The following is an 18,983-nucleotide window of genomic DNA, read 5'->3' on the forward strand; positions in this document are numbered from 1 at the left end:
CACATTATTTCTAACTTTCTGTAAGGTGCCTACTTCACAAAAATCCAATCAAGTATGTATTAATGTACATGCTAATAGGAACTGAGTCTCAGAGAGGTTAAGAAACTTGCTAAGGTCACAAAATTAGCTTTGTAACTGTTATAAAGTTACTATGAAACACTGCGATTGGACCTCAGAATTCAATGAGGCTATTACTCCCTTAAGCTGGATAGTCTATTTCTATTAATGCCTTCTCAGATTATTTAACTTTTGGGGAAGATATGTGACACTATTGGCTCATATTGAATTTACAATCTACTAAAAATTTTTTTCAATTTTTCATCAGCATTGCAATTGATTCAGTTTTTTCCCCATCCAGAACAATTATGAAATGATATTTTTTTAACTCAATTACAAGACTTGATGTTTATTCTTATTGAAGTTCTGCGTGTTCTCCCCTATTAATGTTCCTCAAGTTTGATTTCCATCTAATGCACTTACTCTTTCATGATTGTGTCTAGCAAAAACATGGATGGTGTTCAAGTTTGATGAAATTGTCCACAGACAGTGATAAAAGGTTATATTATACCTGCTCTTGCTCATATCTATATGCATATACCTTGAGTATGATTATTAACCAGCTATGAATTTCCTTACTTTTTACTAGGCACTACACTGGGTGCTTTATTTGTATAGCTTTGTAGACCGTGACAGTGCCCGGCTCTATTCTCTCAGGCCTTAATATTATAGTGTATGCCCACCCAACTTTCACCTGCCTGAGAGCTTTCTCTGGAGAATTTCTTCCTGCCCACCTGTGAGCAGCGAAGGCTAGAAGTGCTAGAGAATTAAAACCCTCTAGGAGCAGCCCTCAATCCCTGGTGTGTACATACCTTAGCTCCTTGGCCTTGGGTACAATAATCCTGAAGAGCATCTTCTATATTGATTTATCAACATAGCAACTCACTGAATAATGCACTCTTTATAAGCTGCCGTCCTGACTCCTCTACCAGATTTCCTAGGATCATCTTCTAAGTAAATTATTTATACTCAAATCCTTGTCCCAGAATCTGCTTCTAGGAAACCCAACCTAAGACAACCTTATTTAAATTTTACCCAGACTCAAACAACCTTCAACATTTTTCAGTATTAATATCCCTATTTTGCAGACGATAAAATGGAAGTAAAACAATTTGCCTAGGCCAACATTTGGTAAATGGCAGGGTCAGGATTGGAGTTCAAAGACCATGGTGCTGTGGTCTCCTCTGTAAGCCATTCACTGCCCCACTGTGTCATGTACCCAGCATTTCCCTGATCAAAGCCATGTGGGGGTGGGGGGCAGGGGCATGCAGGGAAGGGTAGGAATTACATTCTTTTACTTAACTCCTGCCTCTGACAGGATTGAAATTAAAGTTTCTATTGAGTGTGTCTGTATCTTTGGATACCCAGAAATTCAATGTCTCAATAGATGTCGAATCAAGTAGAGAATGGGCTGAACGTGACATGAGATATAAAATACAGGTTATCTCAATGGTGTGTCATCAAAGTACCCATTTTTGTTTCTGACTTCCATCCCGCCAATTAGAGCTACTCTATTTCATCACCCAAGCAAATGACAGCAATAGATTTCTTTGAATTTTCTGTAATTCTGAATCACCTATTTTTCTTAGGCTTGAGGATACTTTTTTTTTTGAAAGATCTTATTCTGGAAAATTGTAAAGAAAAACAAAAGAAGGCAAAACAATTTAAGAACCTCCATGTATTCACACAGCTTTAACATTTATCAGCATATGCCAATCTTGACCAATCTATACCCCCACTCATGTCCTCCCTCCAATACTATTTTAAAACAAATCCCAGACATGGTATTATTTTATCTGGGAATATTTCAGTATATATTTCTAAAAGATCAGGTCTCCTAAGAAAAAAACAAAGCCAATGCACCATTAATATACCTAAAAACAAATTAAAACTAACTTCTTAAACATGATAAAATATATCCACTGCCCATATTTCCATATATATAATAGTATAAGCATATAAAACTATACTATAATTATATCAAAAGTGTATACATACACACACACATACACATAATTTTTCAGACATTGTGACTAGTTGAAATGGTTCATATGTTTCTTTTAACCCATAGGGTCCTGTGCCATCATTTTTCCTTGCAATTTTAAGGGGACTTTCTCAGTTAATTGAGGCTGAGTCCATCGCAGGTAGATGATAGCGGATGCTGACAAGATAGTGGGAATCTAGCTCCTGGGGTAGTGGGAAGAGAGCAGTTGGGGAGACCGCAGGCACAGTTGCAGATGGGAGTCCTTCTTTGGGGTTTAAGCAGCGTCACAGGCCATGTGGACCCCAGAGTCAATCGCTGAGTCTTCCTCCTTAGCACAACCCTAGGGTCAGCAGCTGAAGCACTGCCACGCTCTTCTGGGAAGCCAGCAGCACATCAGGAGTAAGTGCTGCCTCATCCGAGCTACTGGAGGTAAACAGTGAACTCACCAAGGCAGGTTCTGGATGGAGGAAATTTGCAACCCATGATGCTAATGAACGGGGGTGGGGTGGGGTGGGGTGGGGGGTGAGAGGAGAGTGAAGGCCTTATGCAGTTGGCACTAAAAACGTGAATGCAAATTCTAAAACAACAAATTACTCATCAGATTTAAGGATGCTCTGAAGGCTGTAACTATATTCTAACAAGAGAGAATCATAAATGATAATTCTGGGACATTTCTTGGCTTGCTAAGTGCCCTGGGTTCATCTTAAAATGAGACTATCTAGAAGTCTGGGAAGGGAAGGCAGACATAGCTCTCTGCTTCTCCATCCCCAAAATTCTTACTTTCTGGTTTAAGATTACATATTTTTACAGTTTTCCAGATGGTTGCAGCTCCAACTGCCTTCCTACTCTGGTTACACCATTCCCTCCTTCACTACAAAACTGGCGATCTGTGCTTCTCTCTCCTCCCTCAGGAGTATTCCCTCCAGTCCCTATGTGTCTGTTTCAATTAGCCACTGTTTACTCTCCTGTTCAAGCTCCACGCTGGCAGCATCTTCTGCTTGAAGATTCTGATAAGAACCTCAGGAATCTCCCCAGGGTTCTTGGCCACTCTCTGGAAAAAACCCAAAGCAGAACATATGGTCTCCCTCACACCACTGCCCAGCACCTCTACTCTGCAGAAGAGTCACAGATGTACCCAAATGGTACATCTTTGTGTTTCTGCTATGTCTTTCTCAAAGTTGTTACTTCTTAAGATTCCCTCAGAAAGTTAGGAGAGACAAAAGATGTTTTCCTTTGTATTTGAAAGGAAAGCCTCTCCTCCACAAAACCCATGTGACTTTCCCCAAACATGTCAAAAAAAAAAAAAAGCTCACACTTAGAATTCTGAGTGGGAACCTTTTTGGTTTCTTTCATTTATTACAACTGTAATCAGCCCTGGTTATTGTAATTAGCATTTAGCACTGGAAAGAACAGGGTAACTACTCTTCTTTTCTTGTAATGTCTTTAATTCCTTGTTAGCATCATTTCCGTTGCCAAGCAACCTTCCCTTTTATGTTCCATATTTGAAGGGATTATGTCAGAAGGCTTTTTTTTTAAGTCAATTATTCTTAGACTAGAAAGCAACCTCTTTATAAATCCTAACATTGATTTTAAGATCATAGTTGTTTAAAATGTGAATTATGGAAAGCTAAGAGTTTATTATAGCAAAATCTACTGTCAAAAAGTAAATGTCACCATAGTACATGTAAATATGCATAGGAAAGAATCTAGAAAGATGCCAAGAATGTTGATAGTATTATATTTCTGCCCTTGGTGGAAGGGGTAACTGCAGTTTTACTCTTTTTGCTAATACGTATTTTCTAAGGTTTCTTTAGCGAACATGAGCATTTTTAAAACTTATTAAAATTTTAATAGTATATATGAGAGCTGAATTACAGTTAGGTTTTGTAAATACAAGAAGCTATAAAATACTTGGAATTAAATGAGAAAATACATTTAAAATATTAACATAAACACAGCGCATTGTTCATAATAAATATCTATAATTTAGTTATTACCAGAACAATATGTTAATAACTGAATTAAGAGCAATATAGATGTGTCTATATTAATTAAAAGAGAATAGATTTAAATTTGGTTGGTCTTTCTAGTCTCCACCTATTGGTGCTACAAACAGATAAAAGCACTTTAAATATCCAAATCCTGATGAACTTTCTTCAACCTCACGTTCTATATCATGATTGAGACCTAATTACAACTTTCTCCATTTATTTCCAATCTCAGACTTCATTTCAACAGTATCACAATGAGGAAAAACTGAGGCTTTGAGCTACAAAGTGACTGTTTAATGCTGTGGTTTTAAGGTAACAACAAACTCAGAAACAGAACTGAAGGCATCTTTTTTTCCAGCAATAACTTACTGATGAACTCTTATTGATCAATTACAAAGTTGTATAATGGGAAATTATATGCTGATTTAATAAAAATTTTAATTAAAATGACAATTGAATATTCACCAAATTTTTGGAGTAGGAAAATTTTGTCAAGTTTAGAATTAATAAAAGAGAAAGAGAAACATGGAAAAATTTAACCATATAATTTTTTAAAATTTCTATACATTAAATCTCCATTCAAAATAAAAGTGGAAATGAGAGTGGGGAAAAGTATCTGTAGCAAATGAGTTTCAAAAAGCTAATAGCTTTTCTATATAAAAAAGAAACATATAATTTTATAATAGAAACATTAAGAGGTAAGTGATAAAGGGGCAAACAAACTTATACAAATTAGCAAACAAACATATAAAACTTACTCCACAAAAGCTTGGTTATATATCAGTAATACCTGTTACCAAGAAGCAGGAGGTGAAGGCAAATGGTTAATCAAACAAATGTGATACAGCATATGATACCTGAACAGAAGTTCACATAATTGAGGTTGTTTGGTTGGCTTCCAAAGGATGGTTTAATTCTGGAGAAATTTTTTAAGAAATGAATGAAAAAAGCTAACAAAGGATAAGGTGATAATCTCAACTTGAGAAAGAGAATTTCTCAGTTTTAATTTTTTTTGCATGGGCAGGCACCGGGAATCGAACCTGGGTCTCTGGCATGGCAGGCGAGAACTCTGCCTGTTGAGCCATTGTAGCCCACCCTCAGTTTTAATTTTTAAGTTCCATTGTCATCTCTTTAAGAAAATTGCTCAAACTCACTGATATTTGATTTCCTGACCTCTAAGGTATGTTGTTCCTTTCCTTTGAAGAATACATGGAGAATTTTTTATAAGACATTAGATGATAGGAGCAAAACAACAGCAACAAATTATTACTTTCTCCTAATTAGGTGATAGAAATTAAAACTTCAAGTTTTAGGTTCTCTTCCCACCTCAACACCTGGGAGACTGTGGTATGCTGGTAAATGTTTAACAACAGGCTTTCCAGGGGTGGACTTGAGGAGGAACCTCTAATTAGTACCATTTGTCAATTTCCATGTTGTAAACTCTCACAACATATACACTATCAGACCATTAGCATGACTGCACTGAATAAGGAGCCGGGAAGAGAAACACAGTAGACACCATGGTGGAGTCCTTTCCACCATGTTACAAATAATTTCAAGAACAAAGTAAAATGTAGTAAAACATTAGGAAGCCATGAGTTTCGAGTATTTCTTACCTATATAAAAATAAAATTTTTAAAGTTTATACAATTTAATTTTTAGTGATGGCGGAATTTAACAACCAGCTTGCAAAAAAGTTAACAATCTGCTCTTAGGAGCTGGCATAAGCCAGTCCAGCAAACCACTGATGGGAGATAATGAAACTTTTTTTCTTTCACAATTTATCTCTCTCTAAAGAAAATCAGTAAGACATAAACCTACATCATCCTCTGTGTCTTCAGCATGTGACAATTCTTTTTTGGCCCTCTGGTCCAATGACTTGAACTCAGCACTGATTACATAGTCTACCGAACCCTCACAATGGAATATGAGGCCTTTGTTAAAATATTTTCAAGAGTTTCAAAACCATGACAACAGGGCATTTGCACAGATTGTGCACCCATGCTCCTGGCCCTATTTATACTCTTCTGTCTTCCCCGTTCTTTTTCTCCCGACCCCTCAAGGGCAACCCCAAGTAGTTTCAGCCCAAACCCACTGTTCCTATTGAATAGGGCACCAAGTCCAGCAGCCCTAAGCACTCTGGGTAGAGGCAGAACAGGTGAGCCTGGGGGTGGGGTCTGCCTTTCTCCAGCCATCTCATGATTCAACCACGGCTATTTCAGTCACTTATTGAACAAAGGGCTTTTGTTTTCAAATGGTTTTCCTAATGTGTGTGCATTACAGACTTAATATTATTGATGTCAACATACTTTCTTTTAAAATCCATTGGAAAAGTGACATTTTTGGAGAAGTACTCAGGGAAATCTCCTCTGTGGTTCTTCTAGGGCTAAGACTCTACTTACAGATGTCTGACCCAGGCGAGAAGGGCGTAAATGAGAGACCACCCACAGTGCTTACAGCACTCTAGGATTCTGGTCTGAGGGTTGCTGAATGGTGGAAACATGGATGTTGCTTTGGAGTACAAATAATTGAACTGTCATTATGACAGACAGCCACATTCTGTTTACTTTTGTGGCCCAAAGAGCGTCAGGCTGTAGGTTTTGAAGGGGATTTACTGTAGTGGGGAAGGGAGAGAAGCACAGGACAATTTGATAGAATTGGTCCCAGGGTTTTGAGACTGTTCACAGCAGGGTCCCTCCTTAATTAGATCTGGCTGAATTGTCTTAGAGATTCCCAAGAGTCTGACTTTACCATGTGCTTTTCTAGTCCATGTGGCTGACAAACTTATTTGCTCTTTTGCTTCTCCAGGAGATTTGTGCCTTTCAGCTTTTTCAAGTATTCTGAGAAAGTCCAAGAAAATGCTGAGAAGCAAGTATGTTCAAGAAACAAGCGTGTTAGAGGGTACTATTTCTCAAAATCAGTGCATGGGCCACCTCTATCCAAACCATGGCTGTCTGCCACATGAAGTCCTCTGGGGCTGACCTTCAGGGATATGAATTCTTAACACACTCCTCAATGATTAATTCTCATGGTAAAGCTAGAGAATCTCTGATATACTGAAAAGAACATAAGCCTTGGTGATAAAGTGACCAGAGTTCAGATCTCAGCAGCTCTCTCCCTAAAGAGCCGACCACCTTCCATGGATTATTAAACTCCCCTAAGCGTCAATTCCCCATTTCTTAAAAAATCAAAATACTACCCAAAATACTGTCATAGGTCTTTTATGAAAATTAACTGTCTCAGTTCAGGTCCAGGGCCCCATGAGTGTTCAACCATTGTCATTTTATTGTCTGTATGTTTCTCTCTCTCAGCAGGTCTCTGGATGGACTTATGGAAGTAAAACACTCAGAATTCCTGAGATACTGCCTAACTTGTGCATAAGCATTTTTAAGATTCCTTCTGTCCTTTACTACAGAAGGGAGGCCTGCAAAAGACACCACCACACAGGAAAGCACAAACAAGAAGAGTGAAGGGGGTTTTCCATCTCATTCTTTCTCAGGCCTGGCAGAACCACACCTCATACTCAAGAGAGGGCAGATGTGCAGTCTCAGGCCCTGGTAATATCAGCCTGTCACCGAGACAGCCGTGAGCAGGACTCCTAGGAATAAACAGCTTCCTAATTACATAATTTAATTCATTCCAGAGGGCTAAGAATAGTTATGCTTTTGAGCTGCTCAGATGTCTAGAAGTTTTAGGACATGGGTACCCAAGGGACACGCATGTGAAACCTTGTGGCTGTGCCTCCCAGGAACTGCGGGTTCACCGAGGAGGTTAACGTGATGGCTGTGATCTCCTTCCCGAAGGGCCTGGGTCAGCAGCGGCCAAGTTTTCAGAGCCCCTTTCTGACTCTGCACTTGGCTTTGTACCTCGGTCCTGCCCATTCTTGGGTCTGAGTGCCCAACGCAGCTCACAGTCCTGGGCTTCCTGTCTTGTGCTCCTGTTGCCTGTGGGAACCTTGCTTTGGTGTGCAAACTCACCACTCAAAGTAGTGAGGAATACCTTTGCCCTGGAGGGAACTGTGCCCCCAAAAGCCCGCGTTTGCCTTGGTTGGCTGTGATTTTAAAAACGGGTGCATTATTTTACCATTAATAAGTTTAGGTCTAAAAAAATGCTGTTAACATTCAACTCCTCATGGTGGGGGAAACATGCTTATTAGTTTTGGGGTATTTCTAATTTGAAAGGTCTTTGGGTGACATTAATACAGTACACACAGTAATTAACACTTTGTTCAAGACAGAATTTCAGGCAGAGGCTAGGTTCAGAGATGGAGGTCGACAAACGTTTCTTAAATCGAATGGAGTTTAAATTCTCATCTGGTGGAGACCAGGCCTTCAGAATGGTGGACGCAGGCACAGGCTTACCCTGAGCGGAGTACTGGTCTCCCTGACTTAGGGTGGCCTGGCCTAGAAAAGGGACCCAAGGTGTCCAGCTCACATTGCAAGAGCAGCTTCTGGAAACAAGGGAAGGAGAACATGAGCAGGGCTTTTTTTTCCCTTTAATCTGGAGGCATTTTCTCATTTGTTCAATGGAAATACTAACACCTGAGTTATTTTAAGCATAAAAGAAAATAAAGATGGAATGCCAAGAAAAATAAACAATACTCCATAAAAATAAGATGCCAGGCTATGTTCCCCTTCACACTTTAAGGCAAGACAAAGATGTTGATTTTTTTCCCACCTGGGAGCATGAGGGCTGCTTGTTTAGGACCCTTCTGGGACATATTTCCAGTTTTCTTTCTGTTGCTGTAAGAAGTTGCCTTGCCTTCAGAATGGGACAAGGGAAGAGTTTCCTGATTTTGGATACTTAGAACCTTCTATTTGGCCCCAAAGGCTGGCAGCCCTCTTACCAAGTGAAAGATTTAAAAAATCCCAGATGATCTCATAGGTCTTTTCTACCTCTGAAACAGATGGTGTGATTCACATACATTTGACATAAATGTACCAGGTTGTGATGATTCGCCTCATTATGCTCAGTTGAAGAGTGGATTAACTAACAATAATATGCTGAGAATGTAAAGTATGACCTCTGATTAAAACAGAAGGTGGGAGTGGGTTGTTTCATGGTTAAAGCAATGAGCTATGACTCAAAGCTCTAAGTTTCCAATTACAGATCCGTAACCTTGTATGTGATATTGGGAGGCTTGAAGAGGTCTCCAAAACAACACTCAGTTTGTAGTGCTGGCCCCCCATCCTTTAAAGCATTGCATTTAAGCCCTTCCTCTGAGAACAGCTGTGGGTGTAATTAATGGTTAATAATGGTAAAGAGATAGCCATGAGTAAAGACTTCCAAATGCCCACGGGGCTTTAGGCAGACTCCATCCTGTTACATAGAGATGCTACTAAAATTCAAACCCCACAGTTTTCAGAAAAATTTCTGATGCTTTTCCCCTTCAAGCCAATGAGGATCCTCTCCAGTGCCATCTGGCCACAGTGAGAATGTTCTCCACCCACACTGTCCAGTGGCAGTTACCTGGTGCAGTTACAGAGCACTTGAAATGTGGCCAGCCAGGCTGAGGACACGAATTTAAGATTTTATTCAAGCATAAATATAAACAGCCTCATGTGGCTAGTGGCTACTGTATTAGACAGTGTACATCTAGCAATTCAGTCCTCTGAAAAGCATATGCATGAAGGCAATGTCGAGCGAACAAAAGAAAGTAAACTAACAAGTTAGTCTTGATGTTCTCAAAACAGGTTTTCTTTTTCTTCTTTTATTTATTTTTTTTTTCGTGGTGGGAAGATTGGTTGAAACCAGGACTTGAAGCAAGTGATTACCCAAAATAATAATAATAAAAATAATTTCTAATTTCTGCATTTCTACTTCCCTTTCCTCTTACAGGTATCAAAATACCTAGACTCATTAACAAAAGCCTAGGCTAGATTACTTTATTCTGAAGCAAAACTTTTCTATGCATGCCTGAGGAAAAAAACAGTAAGGTAATATTCAAGAGAAGCATGTTCTCACTTCTGTACTTGTCCTGGATAGCTTCTTAAGAGTTCTACAGAAGCACAAGCATATATTTTGGTGGAGATTTTTCTTTATTATAAGGCCTACCACTGATCTCCAGCTTCGCTCTCCTGCCTGCCTCACATACAATCTGTATCGACTTATTACTGAAGAGCAGGAAGACAGGCAAACTCATGGATGGAAAGTGCCACCTCCTATTCCCTCCAGATGCAGAGTGCTTTCTTTTTTGCCTCTGTGATGTAAATTCTGTGACAGGAAACTGCACAAAAAACCTCAGAGCTTACCTTGCTGCCTTGGAGCTCTCTCATGACCCAAGAGGGACTTGAACAAACCATGGCTGTCCTCCCAGATCGACGGCCTTACCCTTGAGGTGAACTTACTCAAACTCTACCTGGTACCAAGCACATACTCATCGTGCACACCTGAGTTTATCACAGCCCTGTCCTTTGGATATTTGCCCTGAATTTTGCATTTCTTGAGTATCACATGCTCTTAGAGAAGAGAGTTTGATCACTGTAATCTTTGTGAACTGCCTGGCACAATGTAGACACATTTAGGGGCTTATCAATGCACCTTGATAATGAATAAAAGACTATTAGACTCTGGGACTTTTTAACAGCTTTTAGATTTAAAGGCACTTTTGGGGGTTCAGCGTACTTCAGAAAACAATGAACCTTTTTCCCCTTGCAGGATTTGTTGAGGGGAGCGTATTAGGCTTGGCTATTCTGGGGAAAGGCCTTCAGAATTGGTCATGTGTTTTCCAGGTTGATGTGAGGATTATTTGAAGGTGAGGAAAACAGCCCTGGACTCAGCAGACACTTGGCATCATTGGTATGAGAGGAAGAAAGGCACCATGATAAAATTCCAGTTTTCTCAACGATGAAACAGGAAGAAAATACAAATCTTTATTCACGAAATAATTACAGTGCCTTGCTAAAGACTAGTGACTACCAAAACTGTGTGAGGAACTTAACAGTTTATTGGCTATGGCAATATGTTAAAAGCAAAGTTGCTGATGAATGGCTCGTCATCAGCCATTCCATTAATACTATCCACTGTCCTCTGGTATATCTTTTCATATGTGTAATTTCTACTTGAAACAGAAAGCTTTTTATTCTGTTCCCAAATTCATCCTTAACTGAAAGATTAAAAGTGCAAAATGAATTTAATATAAAATAATGTAAAATTTTAATTTAAATGTAATTTTAAGTATTGCAAATTTACATTTTAATGCTAAACTGGTAATAATGAAAATGCTCTATCTTTTCCAAGAAGTCTACAACAGACAATACTCAAAGTATGGTTCCCAAATCAATAGCCTTAGCATCACCTGGGAACTTGTTAGACATGCAAATTCTTGGATCCCACTCTAGACCAACTAAATAAAAACACTGGGGGTGGAGTTGAGCAATCTGCATTATGAAACACCATTCCCGTGATTTTGATGCAACAACAAAGTTTGAGAACCACTGCTTTTAATCAACACTGAAATAGTTGAAACTGCTCACTGCAATGTGGTAAAGAACTGTACTCAAGGAGTGTCCCTAAAATGTCAAAGCTTTCTCAGTTCTATAAATGAGGTCTGCCCAAATGCTGGAGACATGTACCAATAATTCCTAGTTGTGAATTCTAACTAATCTTCATCTTACTGCCTGGGCTGGTAGTAGGCAGTTGGGCTGCTGCTTCTGATCCAGCCAAACGTATTCATCTCCTTCACAGTGGGAGACGGAAGAATACAAACAGAAGCACAGAGGAGGAAGGATAGCCCTGGGAATCTCTGAATTTTCCATCAATTTTAATCATTCCTCGTTTGGAGAGGAACAAATATTTAGTACTTTTAAATCGTTATTTCACAAATAACAAACAGGAGGCAGTGCTTATACAATGAGAGAGAGAGAGAATGCGAGAGCATCTTTTCAGATAATTGCTTGTCAGCTGCATTAAGTTGTGCATGCTTGATGTTGAGTCTCTGTAATGGCGAGTGCAGTGTCTGAATAATTCACTGGCAAGTGTATGTCTGTGTGCTTATTTCTCAGACCTTTTGTCCTTAATCACAGCCCTGATTAACCAATATCTTCTCATTACAAATATTCTGGCTTTACCGAATCCTTTTCTTTTCCACCACAATTACCCTCTAGATTTTAAGGGGGAATCATTAAGACTTTATCTGTCCAAATGACTGATAGGCTTTCAAATTTCTCTTTAATCACAATGTTTGCACATGTAAAATACTCCTTATGTGCCCTAAAAACACAAGGGCAGAAAAGTGTTCAAAGCATCAGATGCACATTACCGTTTTGTGATATTTCTCATCATGAGAAAAATGCCATCCTAAAACAATGGAAATGCAAACTCCCCCCAGGAAGTTTTCTCACCTTAAATTACACCTCTCGTCAGGCCCTATTACACCCACATAATCATGTGCCATAGGCACTGTACACTGTCTTCAACATCTCAAAGACTCTTTTGGAAACTATTTTTAAAACCAAATTACAATCTAGGCTGCTATTTTATAAAGCACTCTTTAAGAAAGAACAAAATAATATAGCAAGTTTTATGCACGTGGGCAGTTAGCCAACTCACCAAAAGATTGGATGCAGCTGTCAATGAGATCATCCAGGCTGGCTCCTTTGGCTAAATGTCCCAGAGACACCATCATTTGGAACTGGGTGATCTGGGCCAGGCTGGGATGGGAGGGGAAGGGGCTGCTGGCTGGCTTCACCTCTAGTCTTGCTTTAGGGGCAGCTCGGCAGCCATGGGCAGGTTTCCTGGGGAAAGAGAGAAGGCAGTGAGTATGAGTAGAGAATCCAGGGGCAAATACACTGCTAGCTCCGGCTCTGAAGGCAGATTGGAGAGGAAGGGGGTAGAGATAAAACAATTAATCCCTTGAGTTAGGTTGATAGAAGATATACCCCTCCCACTTGGCAAATGCACCAAACAGAAGGGTTGGCTATTAAAGAGACATCTCCCCAGCAAATACCAGGGTGCAATTTCAATGTTGCAACTAGGGCTTCAACCAGGGGTTAGGATGACTGTGTCTGGCTGTGTCCCAGTCCTGGAAGGAGAGAGGCAGAGGCAAGACTGTATCTTGGTAGTCCTTGGCTCCTAAGAATAACTTTTTTTTTTTTTTTTAAGTTTAGCCACCAGGCCACTGACTTAAGTTTCAAGAACTGTTTAAGTTAGTGTCATCTTCAGCTAACTTCACTCATCTTGGACAATACCAGGATGCTGCAGAAGATCAGGAAACCTCAGAAACACCTTTGAGGACTTTGGGGGAGAAGTCAAAGACTGAGTGACTATGTGCAGGGGTGAGGGATTATAGTTGCAGTGCCTAGATTTCACGTTAGGCATGGGTTTCTCAAAAATATTGCTTGGTTTCATTATCGATAACATGGATATACATTATGGGTAATTTTTAATCACTAAATATCATTCTATCAAGTCCTCACTTGGGTCCTCATCAATTTAAAAAGAAAGCAGAACTTATGAGAGCTTTGATTCAGAACTAAAGGTAAAAGGACAAGTCTGGATCTGGAAATGTCTTAGAATTCTAATAGGTCACCTCTGTCCACTCACAGTTAGCTTTATCTTTCGTCATGACCTCATTTGCATGCCAATTTGTTTGGAAAGTGATATGATGAAGGTTAAACATTTTATTTTCCTGTTAAAAACATAGCAATAGTTCACACCCCTGGGAGTCATGTCCCATGTAGAGAGGGGGAGGGCAGTGAGTTTGCTTGCCATATTGGTTGAGAGAGAGAGAGAGGCCACATCTGAGCAACAAAAGAGGTTCTCTGGGGGTGACTCTTAGGCCGAATTTTAAGTAGGCTTAGTAGAACCTTTGTGGGGATAAGTTTCATATGAACAAATCCCAAGATTAAGGGCTTCTGGAGGGCTAACCCTCCTGGAGCTTGGGGAGACAGAAAATAAACACACAACTGCATCAATTTGACTAGGTTAGGGCATCCCATTGTTTGGTTAAGCAAGTTCTGGCTTGATTGTTTCTGTGAAGGTAGTTCAGAGGCAGATTTGCATGTGAGGTCAGTTGATGCAATCTGGAGCTGACTGCATCTACAATCAACAAAGGAGATTGCACTCAGCAATGAGGGAAGGCTCTTCACCAATCAGTGGGTGGTCCTAAAGCCAGAACTGAGGATTTCAGAAGTCAGAAATAATTTCTGCCTCTACTTCAGCTAGCCAGCTTCTCCTGGGGAATTCAACTTCAGCTTCACTGAGTTTCCAACTGGTGGCCTGTCCTGTAAAACTGAGATTTGCCAATCCCCATGATCACATTTATTCCTATAATAAAGCTTGTAATATTTACAAAAAAAACCCAACATAGCAATGCACACACACATGTCTATAATCTCTTAAGGTTTAATGACTATGAGTGTTGTTGCTGGTCACTTTTTTGAGCATACAATTAATTCTTCTCTACTTACTGTGACTTCAGTCATTTCGTAATTTACTACCAAAGAGGAGAAGAAAAAGAAAATAGAAATATACCTAAGATCCTTAACTTTAGCTATTCATTTTGCATTATGATAAACACATGATGACATCAATTGGCCAATAAGTTCTTATTCTATAAGTAAGATATGATAGGCCAGAGTAGATCACAGTGAGATAGTTTACTGAGGTGTTTTGTAAATTATAAAATATACTCTCTCTATATTAGTTTTATTGTTGTTGAATTTGAGAAGTTTTTTCATACAAAATCTAAATGGAGAATCAGACCTAGACCATCAAAAGATAACAACATAAATCCTAAATAACTGCCTTATAAGTATCAAGGGTAGGAAACGTGGTGTTCTCAGAGGGGTAAGAACCTGGTTCCAGTTGGGGTGTTTGGGAAGGTTTCTCAGACGAGGTATAACCTCACCCACTGAAGAAGTGCTTAGATAAAAATAAAATGCAGATTTGGGGAAAACCAGCCTGCTAAAAGGCAGTGTACTGAATGATGGGGCCACAGTCCACAGCCAGATGTGTGGAGTCAACACTCTGGCCTTTCTGGTTCTGTCTCAATCTAGCTCCAGGGCACTGGTCTGGAGTGGCTGAGGGTCTCTACTCCTGCCTAGATTGGGACCAATGGAACCTAATCAACAACTGGGTGTGGATCATTTGCTAACGCGAAGTCAGTGAGCAGACATCACCCAGGACTCCTGAAAGATCAGACTGGTGTTACAGGAGTCATGAGTTCCTGGCCACTACTGAATTTTATCCAGACCCTATGGAAGCCTCAGGACCTGAAGAGAAGATCAGAATCTGAGAAGAAGACAAAACAACAACAGCCACCATGAACTGAGACCCTATGAAATGGCAGGCACTGAGCTGATGAGTTACATAGTCTTTAAAGCTTATATAGCCCAGAAAGATATTATCTTCATTTCATGATGATGAAACTGAGTCTAAAAGAGATTAAATGGCATAGCCAAGGTTATTTACTGTGCCTGGAAGTATGTACTTTTCACTCTATCAGAGTTAGCAAGAAGACTGAACAGAGAAGCTGAAATGGTCAACCTAATTTTAAAATATGTAAAATCCTCCAGAAGCAGAGCTGATAACAGAAAGGTTTAGTCTCAGCCCCTATTCCTTCTGCAGGTCCCTGGAACTGTCCTCAAACCCCGGATTCAGTGGCATTAATTACAATCACAATGATATGCTATCACTACAGTCATCCATTGGCTGGACTCTGCATGGCCACTTCCCAAACCCCTCATTTACAGATGTGGAGTCCAGGCTCAGCAGGGCAATGTGACGAGCCACTGGTGGCAGAGACAAGCTAGAAGCCAGGCATCCAATGCCCAGTTCCATGCTCCTAGCCAGGAAGTTCCATGCTTCTTTCTTGGAAGTGCTGACAACACTCTAAATCTGGGGCCAGTTCTCCAGTGCCGAAATTAATCAACTTTCTGTCCTAGTGGCTGCCTACCACAATAAGACCCCTAACAAAGATGAGGAAAATAAAATCATTTTCAGTAGAAATCTCTTTTTTTCTTAGGTTTCTACATCAGCTCTCCCTTGTCCCTGTAGAAAAGGCAAGTGCAACCAGAGGCTAGATCTCAGGCAGGGCTCCTTCTGCTGGAGCTAGGATGTGGTAACCTCACTCTCTTAAACAGCTAAGGAAAATCCCATTTTCTCTCTCAGTTGGTGGATTCACCCATTCAGGACTCCTAAACCTGCTCTGGTCTTTTAATTCTGGTAATGCTTCCTAGTGTTAGCAGTAGGGAAACCACTTTGGTTCACAAGTTGATTCTTAGCGGTGGAAGGTTTACCAGAACTAGGAGTGATTGGGGTAGATTCAGGTAGAAAGCACAAATCTGAAGGGAGTATTCAAGATAGAAGGAAGAGAAGAGAGGGTGAAAAGTCAGTAGGGGAAGTATGGAGGCCAGGGAGGCTCAGAGGGCTTAGGCATTAAGAACCAGAGAAGAGAAACTATCAATCAAAGAAACAAAAATCCAAGTTGCAACCTAAGAGGTCAGGGGAGATGGAGAATCATTTGAGTCATAAATGAAGAAACTCGCCTCTCTTGACTGGTTGCCTTGAGACAACTCTGTCTCTTCTGGTGAAATGGCTATAGATAAGGAATTACAAAATGCTTTATTATAGGCAAGTATAAAGGCATTTTAACAATCCATGAATGAATGTCCTCTAAGTCTGCCAAGCCACATGTTTAAAGGTTAGTTACCAAATATTTCTTGGCCAACTCTCGTACGAATGAAAATAATAATAATAATAATTTTTAAAAAAGCACAAGAGAAATCAGTTAACATGAAGCCTGGGCCTGAAAGTGGTAGAGTCCCCAAAAAATTTGCTGAAAGGGATGATCAAATTTCTGAACTAGTTTAGTTCCTCTGCAGGCACAGGTACCTCAATGGAGGTCACATTTCTGATGGAAGTTTTTAGTGAACTTTTTCTCAAGCCTACAGGAATAAGGGATGAAATGAAAGAAGAGAAACTGCACTTCCTCAACTTCCTTTACAGCGGAGGGTGACCTTTATTGGCTTCTGGTGAGCATTCCTTCCAGTGCTGTCCTCTCCCTATAATGCACTCAATTTAATTTACCGAGGCCCTCCACCCCAATCTAGAGCAAGATACAGTGGGCCAAGAACTCTTAACAGCAGGTGAAGGTAAGTATGAAAATTCACCATGGCAAAGCTTCCTGCATCTACTGGATATGGCTTGCAGGTTGGGCACTGCGCAGCAGCTACATCAGAGTCCATGGGGCCCCTTGGAACTATGAAGTGCACAATTTGCCCGGCCCTAACAGAGGTCAAATCGTTGTCCAGGCAGTTGCCCGGTTTCAGCCTCTGGAGGACAAACCCACACCTGGCTCCTGCAAGCTTCCTTCTCCCCAAAGCCCTTTTACTCACTGTCATCCATCCTTCCTATTCTGTCACCCCAAGACCCTCCTAAAACGTCTCTTTTGAATCATAGTGGGGAGAAGGGAGTTGCAGGTTTCCACCTACAAGGTCATACGGTTCGTTGAACCCACGGACCTAGAAACTTCTCTGGGATAGGGGCGACCAAGCGCTACCACCTCTGCTTGCTCGCGGTGCAAGCCAAAATTATCAGACGCTGTTGGCTTCTCCCGGCCCCGCCTAAGCGCTGCAGGGCTTGAAGAGGCCGCCAGATGGCGCTGCCGGTGCCCCGCACCCTCTGCAGGTGCGGGTGGCGCGGAAAGTCCAAGGGTGGGAGTCCCCGGCCCCTGGTGGTGAAAAGCCGGGGGAGGAGGTGGCCAGACGTCCGCGGGCGAGGACTAGGTCACTGACGGGCTTCGACCCTCGCAACTACCGATCTAGCTTGGCAAACAATGGCCCGACGGCCGCGGCAGCCCCACAACCCCAGCTCTCTCACTCGCCACTCGAGCGCGGGACCGTGTCAGCACCTTGTGCGGATCTCCCCGAACTTCAGCAAGGGACCCCGGCCTCCTGCTGCCCCCCACCCCAGCCCTGAACAGCAACTTCCCGTAGGAAGAGGCGCCCTTGCTCCTCGCAGCCCGCCCGCGTCTCCTTCCGCCTCCCCACACCCCCCCATCAGTGAGAAGAGTTCATGGGGGCGCCCGCACTTGTCCCTTCCTCCGGAGAGAAAACTGGCGCTCCCGTGGGTCGGGGCCTGGCAAAGGTTCGCCCCGCGACCCGCCGCCTCTACTCACCGCGGAGCCTCTCTCGCCCTGCCCAGGGTGCCCATGGCCGCGGCCCGCGCTCCCGGAGCCGGCGTTCCTAGCACGGCGGAACCGGCTCGGCGGGGCGCGACGCATCGCCGCCGCCGCCGCCGCCGCCGCCGCCACCGGGCTGGGCCCTCTCCGCCCCGGGCCGCCTGCCCGCCGCTCTCGGAGCCAGGTGAGCCCGTCGTAGGCGCACCCGCAGGCACAAACTTTGTGTGAGCGCGCGCCCTCTCCTTACACCCCCGCGCGCGCGCGCGCACACACACACACACACACACACACACACACACGCCCGCCCGCCCGCTCGAGCCACCTGACAAACGTTGATGTTATCGGCGGTAGGAAATGTGTGGCGCTCTTCAGCTCTTCTCCGAAACCTGCCCCCATTACTCGGTAGTGCCCAGAGGCCTGGGCCTGTCGCCCTTGACTCCTGCCTTCTACATCCCCCAGCCAAAGGGCTGAAGGACGAAGTGGGGTGGGAGCAGCAGAGGGGAGGCTCTTGGCTAAGCTGAGTCCCTCCAACTCCGCGCGCGCGTGGCTCAGGCTTTGAGAGCCGCCTGCCTCCACCTGAGCCGCAGGAAGTGGGGCTTCACCGAGCCCCTCTCGCGGGTTCCCCCCATCCTCCCCCCATCGTCCGCGGGCTGGCAGTCTCCACTCCGCGGCCTCGGACAGCAGCTTGAGGCTTTCATTTCTGGCTCCCGAGGACCCCCGTGCCCCTCGCAGACTTCTGTTACATAGATCAGAGCCGGGGTCGGGGTAAGGAGCTTATACACAGTTGAGGATTTGACTTAACCTGTGCATTTGGGTCTCTTCTTGGTAG

The 18,983-nt window shown here is 42.4% G+C and overlaps 1 protein-coding gene across 2 annotated transcripts in view; it reads right to left on the reverse strand.

Moving 5' to 3' along the window:
• The window catches only part of RASGRP1 (RAS guanyl releasing protein 1), a 79,175-nt gene extending 60,462 nt beyond the window's left edge, over window positions 1-18,713 (reverse strand). The window contains exons 1-2 of one of the 2 annotated variants that reach the window (XM_077127419.1): window positions 18,477-18,713; window positions 12,583-12,767 (exon numbers count right to left, since the gene is read on the reverse strand). In XM_077127419.1, the coding sequence (XP_076983534.1) occupies window positions 12,583-12,767; window positions 18,477-18,550 (259 nt within the window). In that variant the 5' untranslated portion in view covers window positions 18,551-18,713. Of the gene's footprint in view, window positions 1-12,582; window positions 12,768-18,151; window positions 18,242-18,476 lie in introns of those variants that run through there. The other variant, XM_077127420.1, reaches the window with a different exon arrangement.
• Between the last annotated feature and the right edge of the window lie 270 nt (window positions 18,714-18,983).

This window comes from Tamandua tetradactyla, chromosome 14, assembly GCF_023851605.1.
Source record: "Tamandua tetradactyla isolate mTamTet1 chromosome 14, mTamTet1.pri, whole genome shotgun sequence".
NCBI lineage: Eukaryota > Metazoa > Chordata > Mammalia > Pilosa > Myrmecophagidae > Tamandua > Tamandua tetradactyla.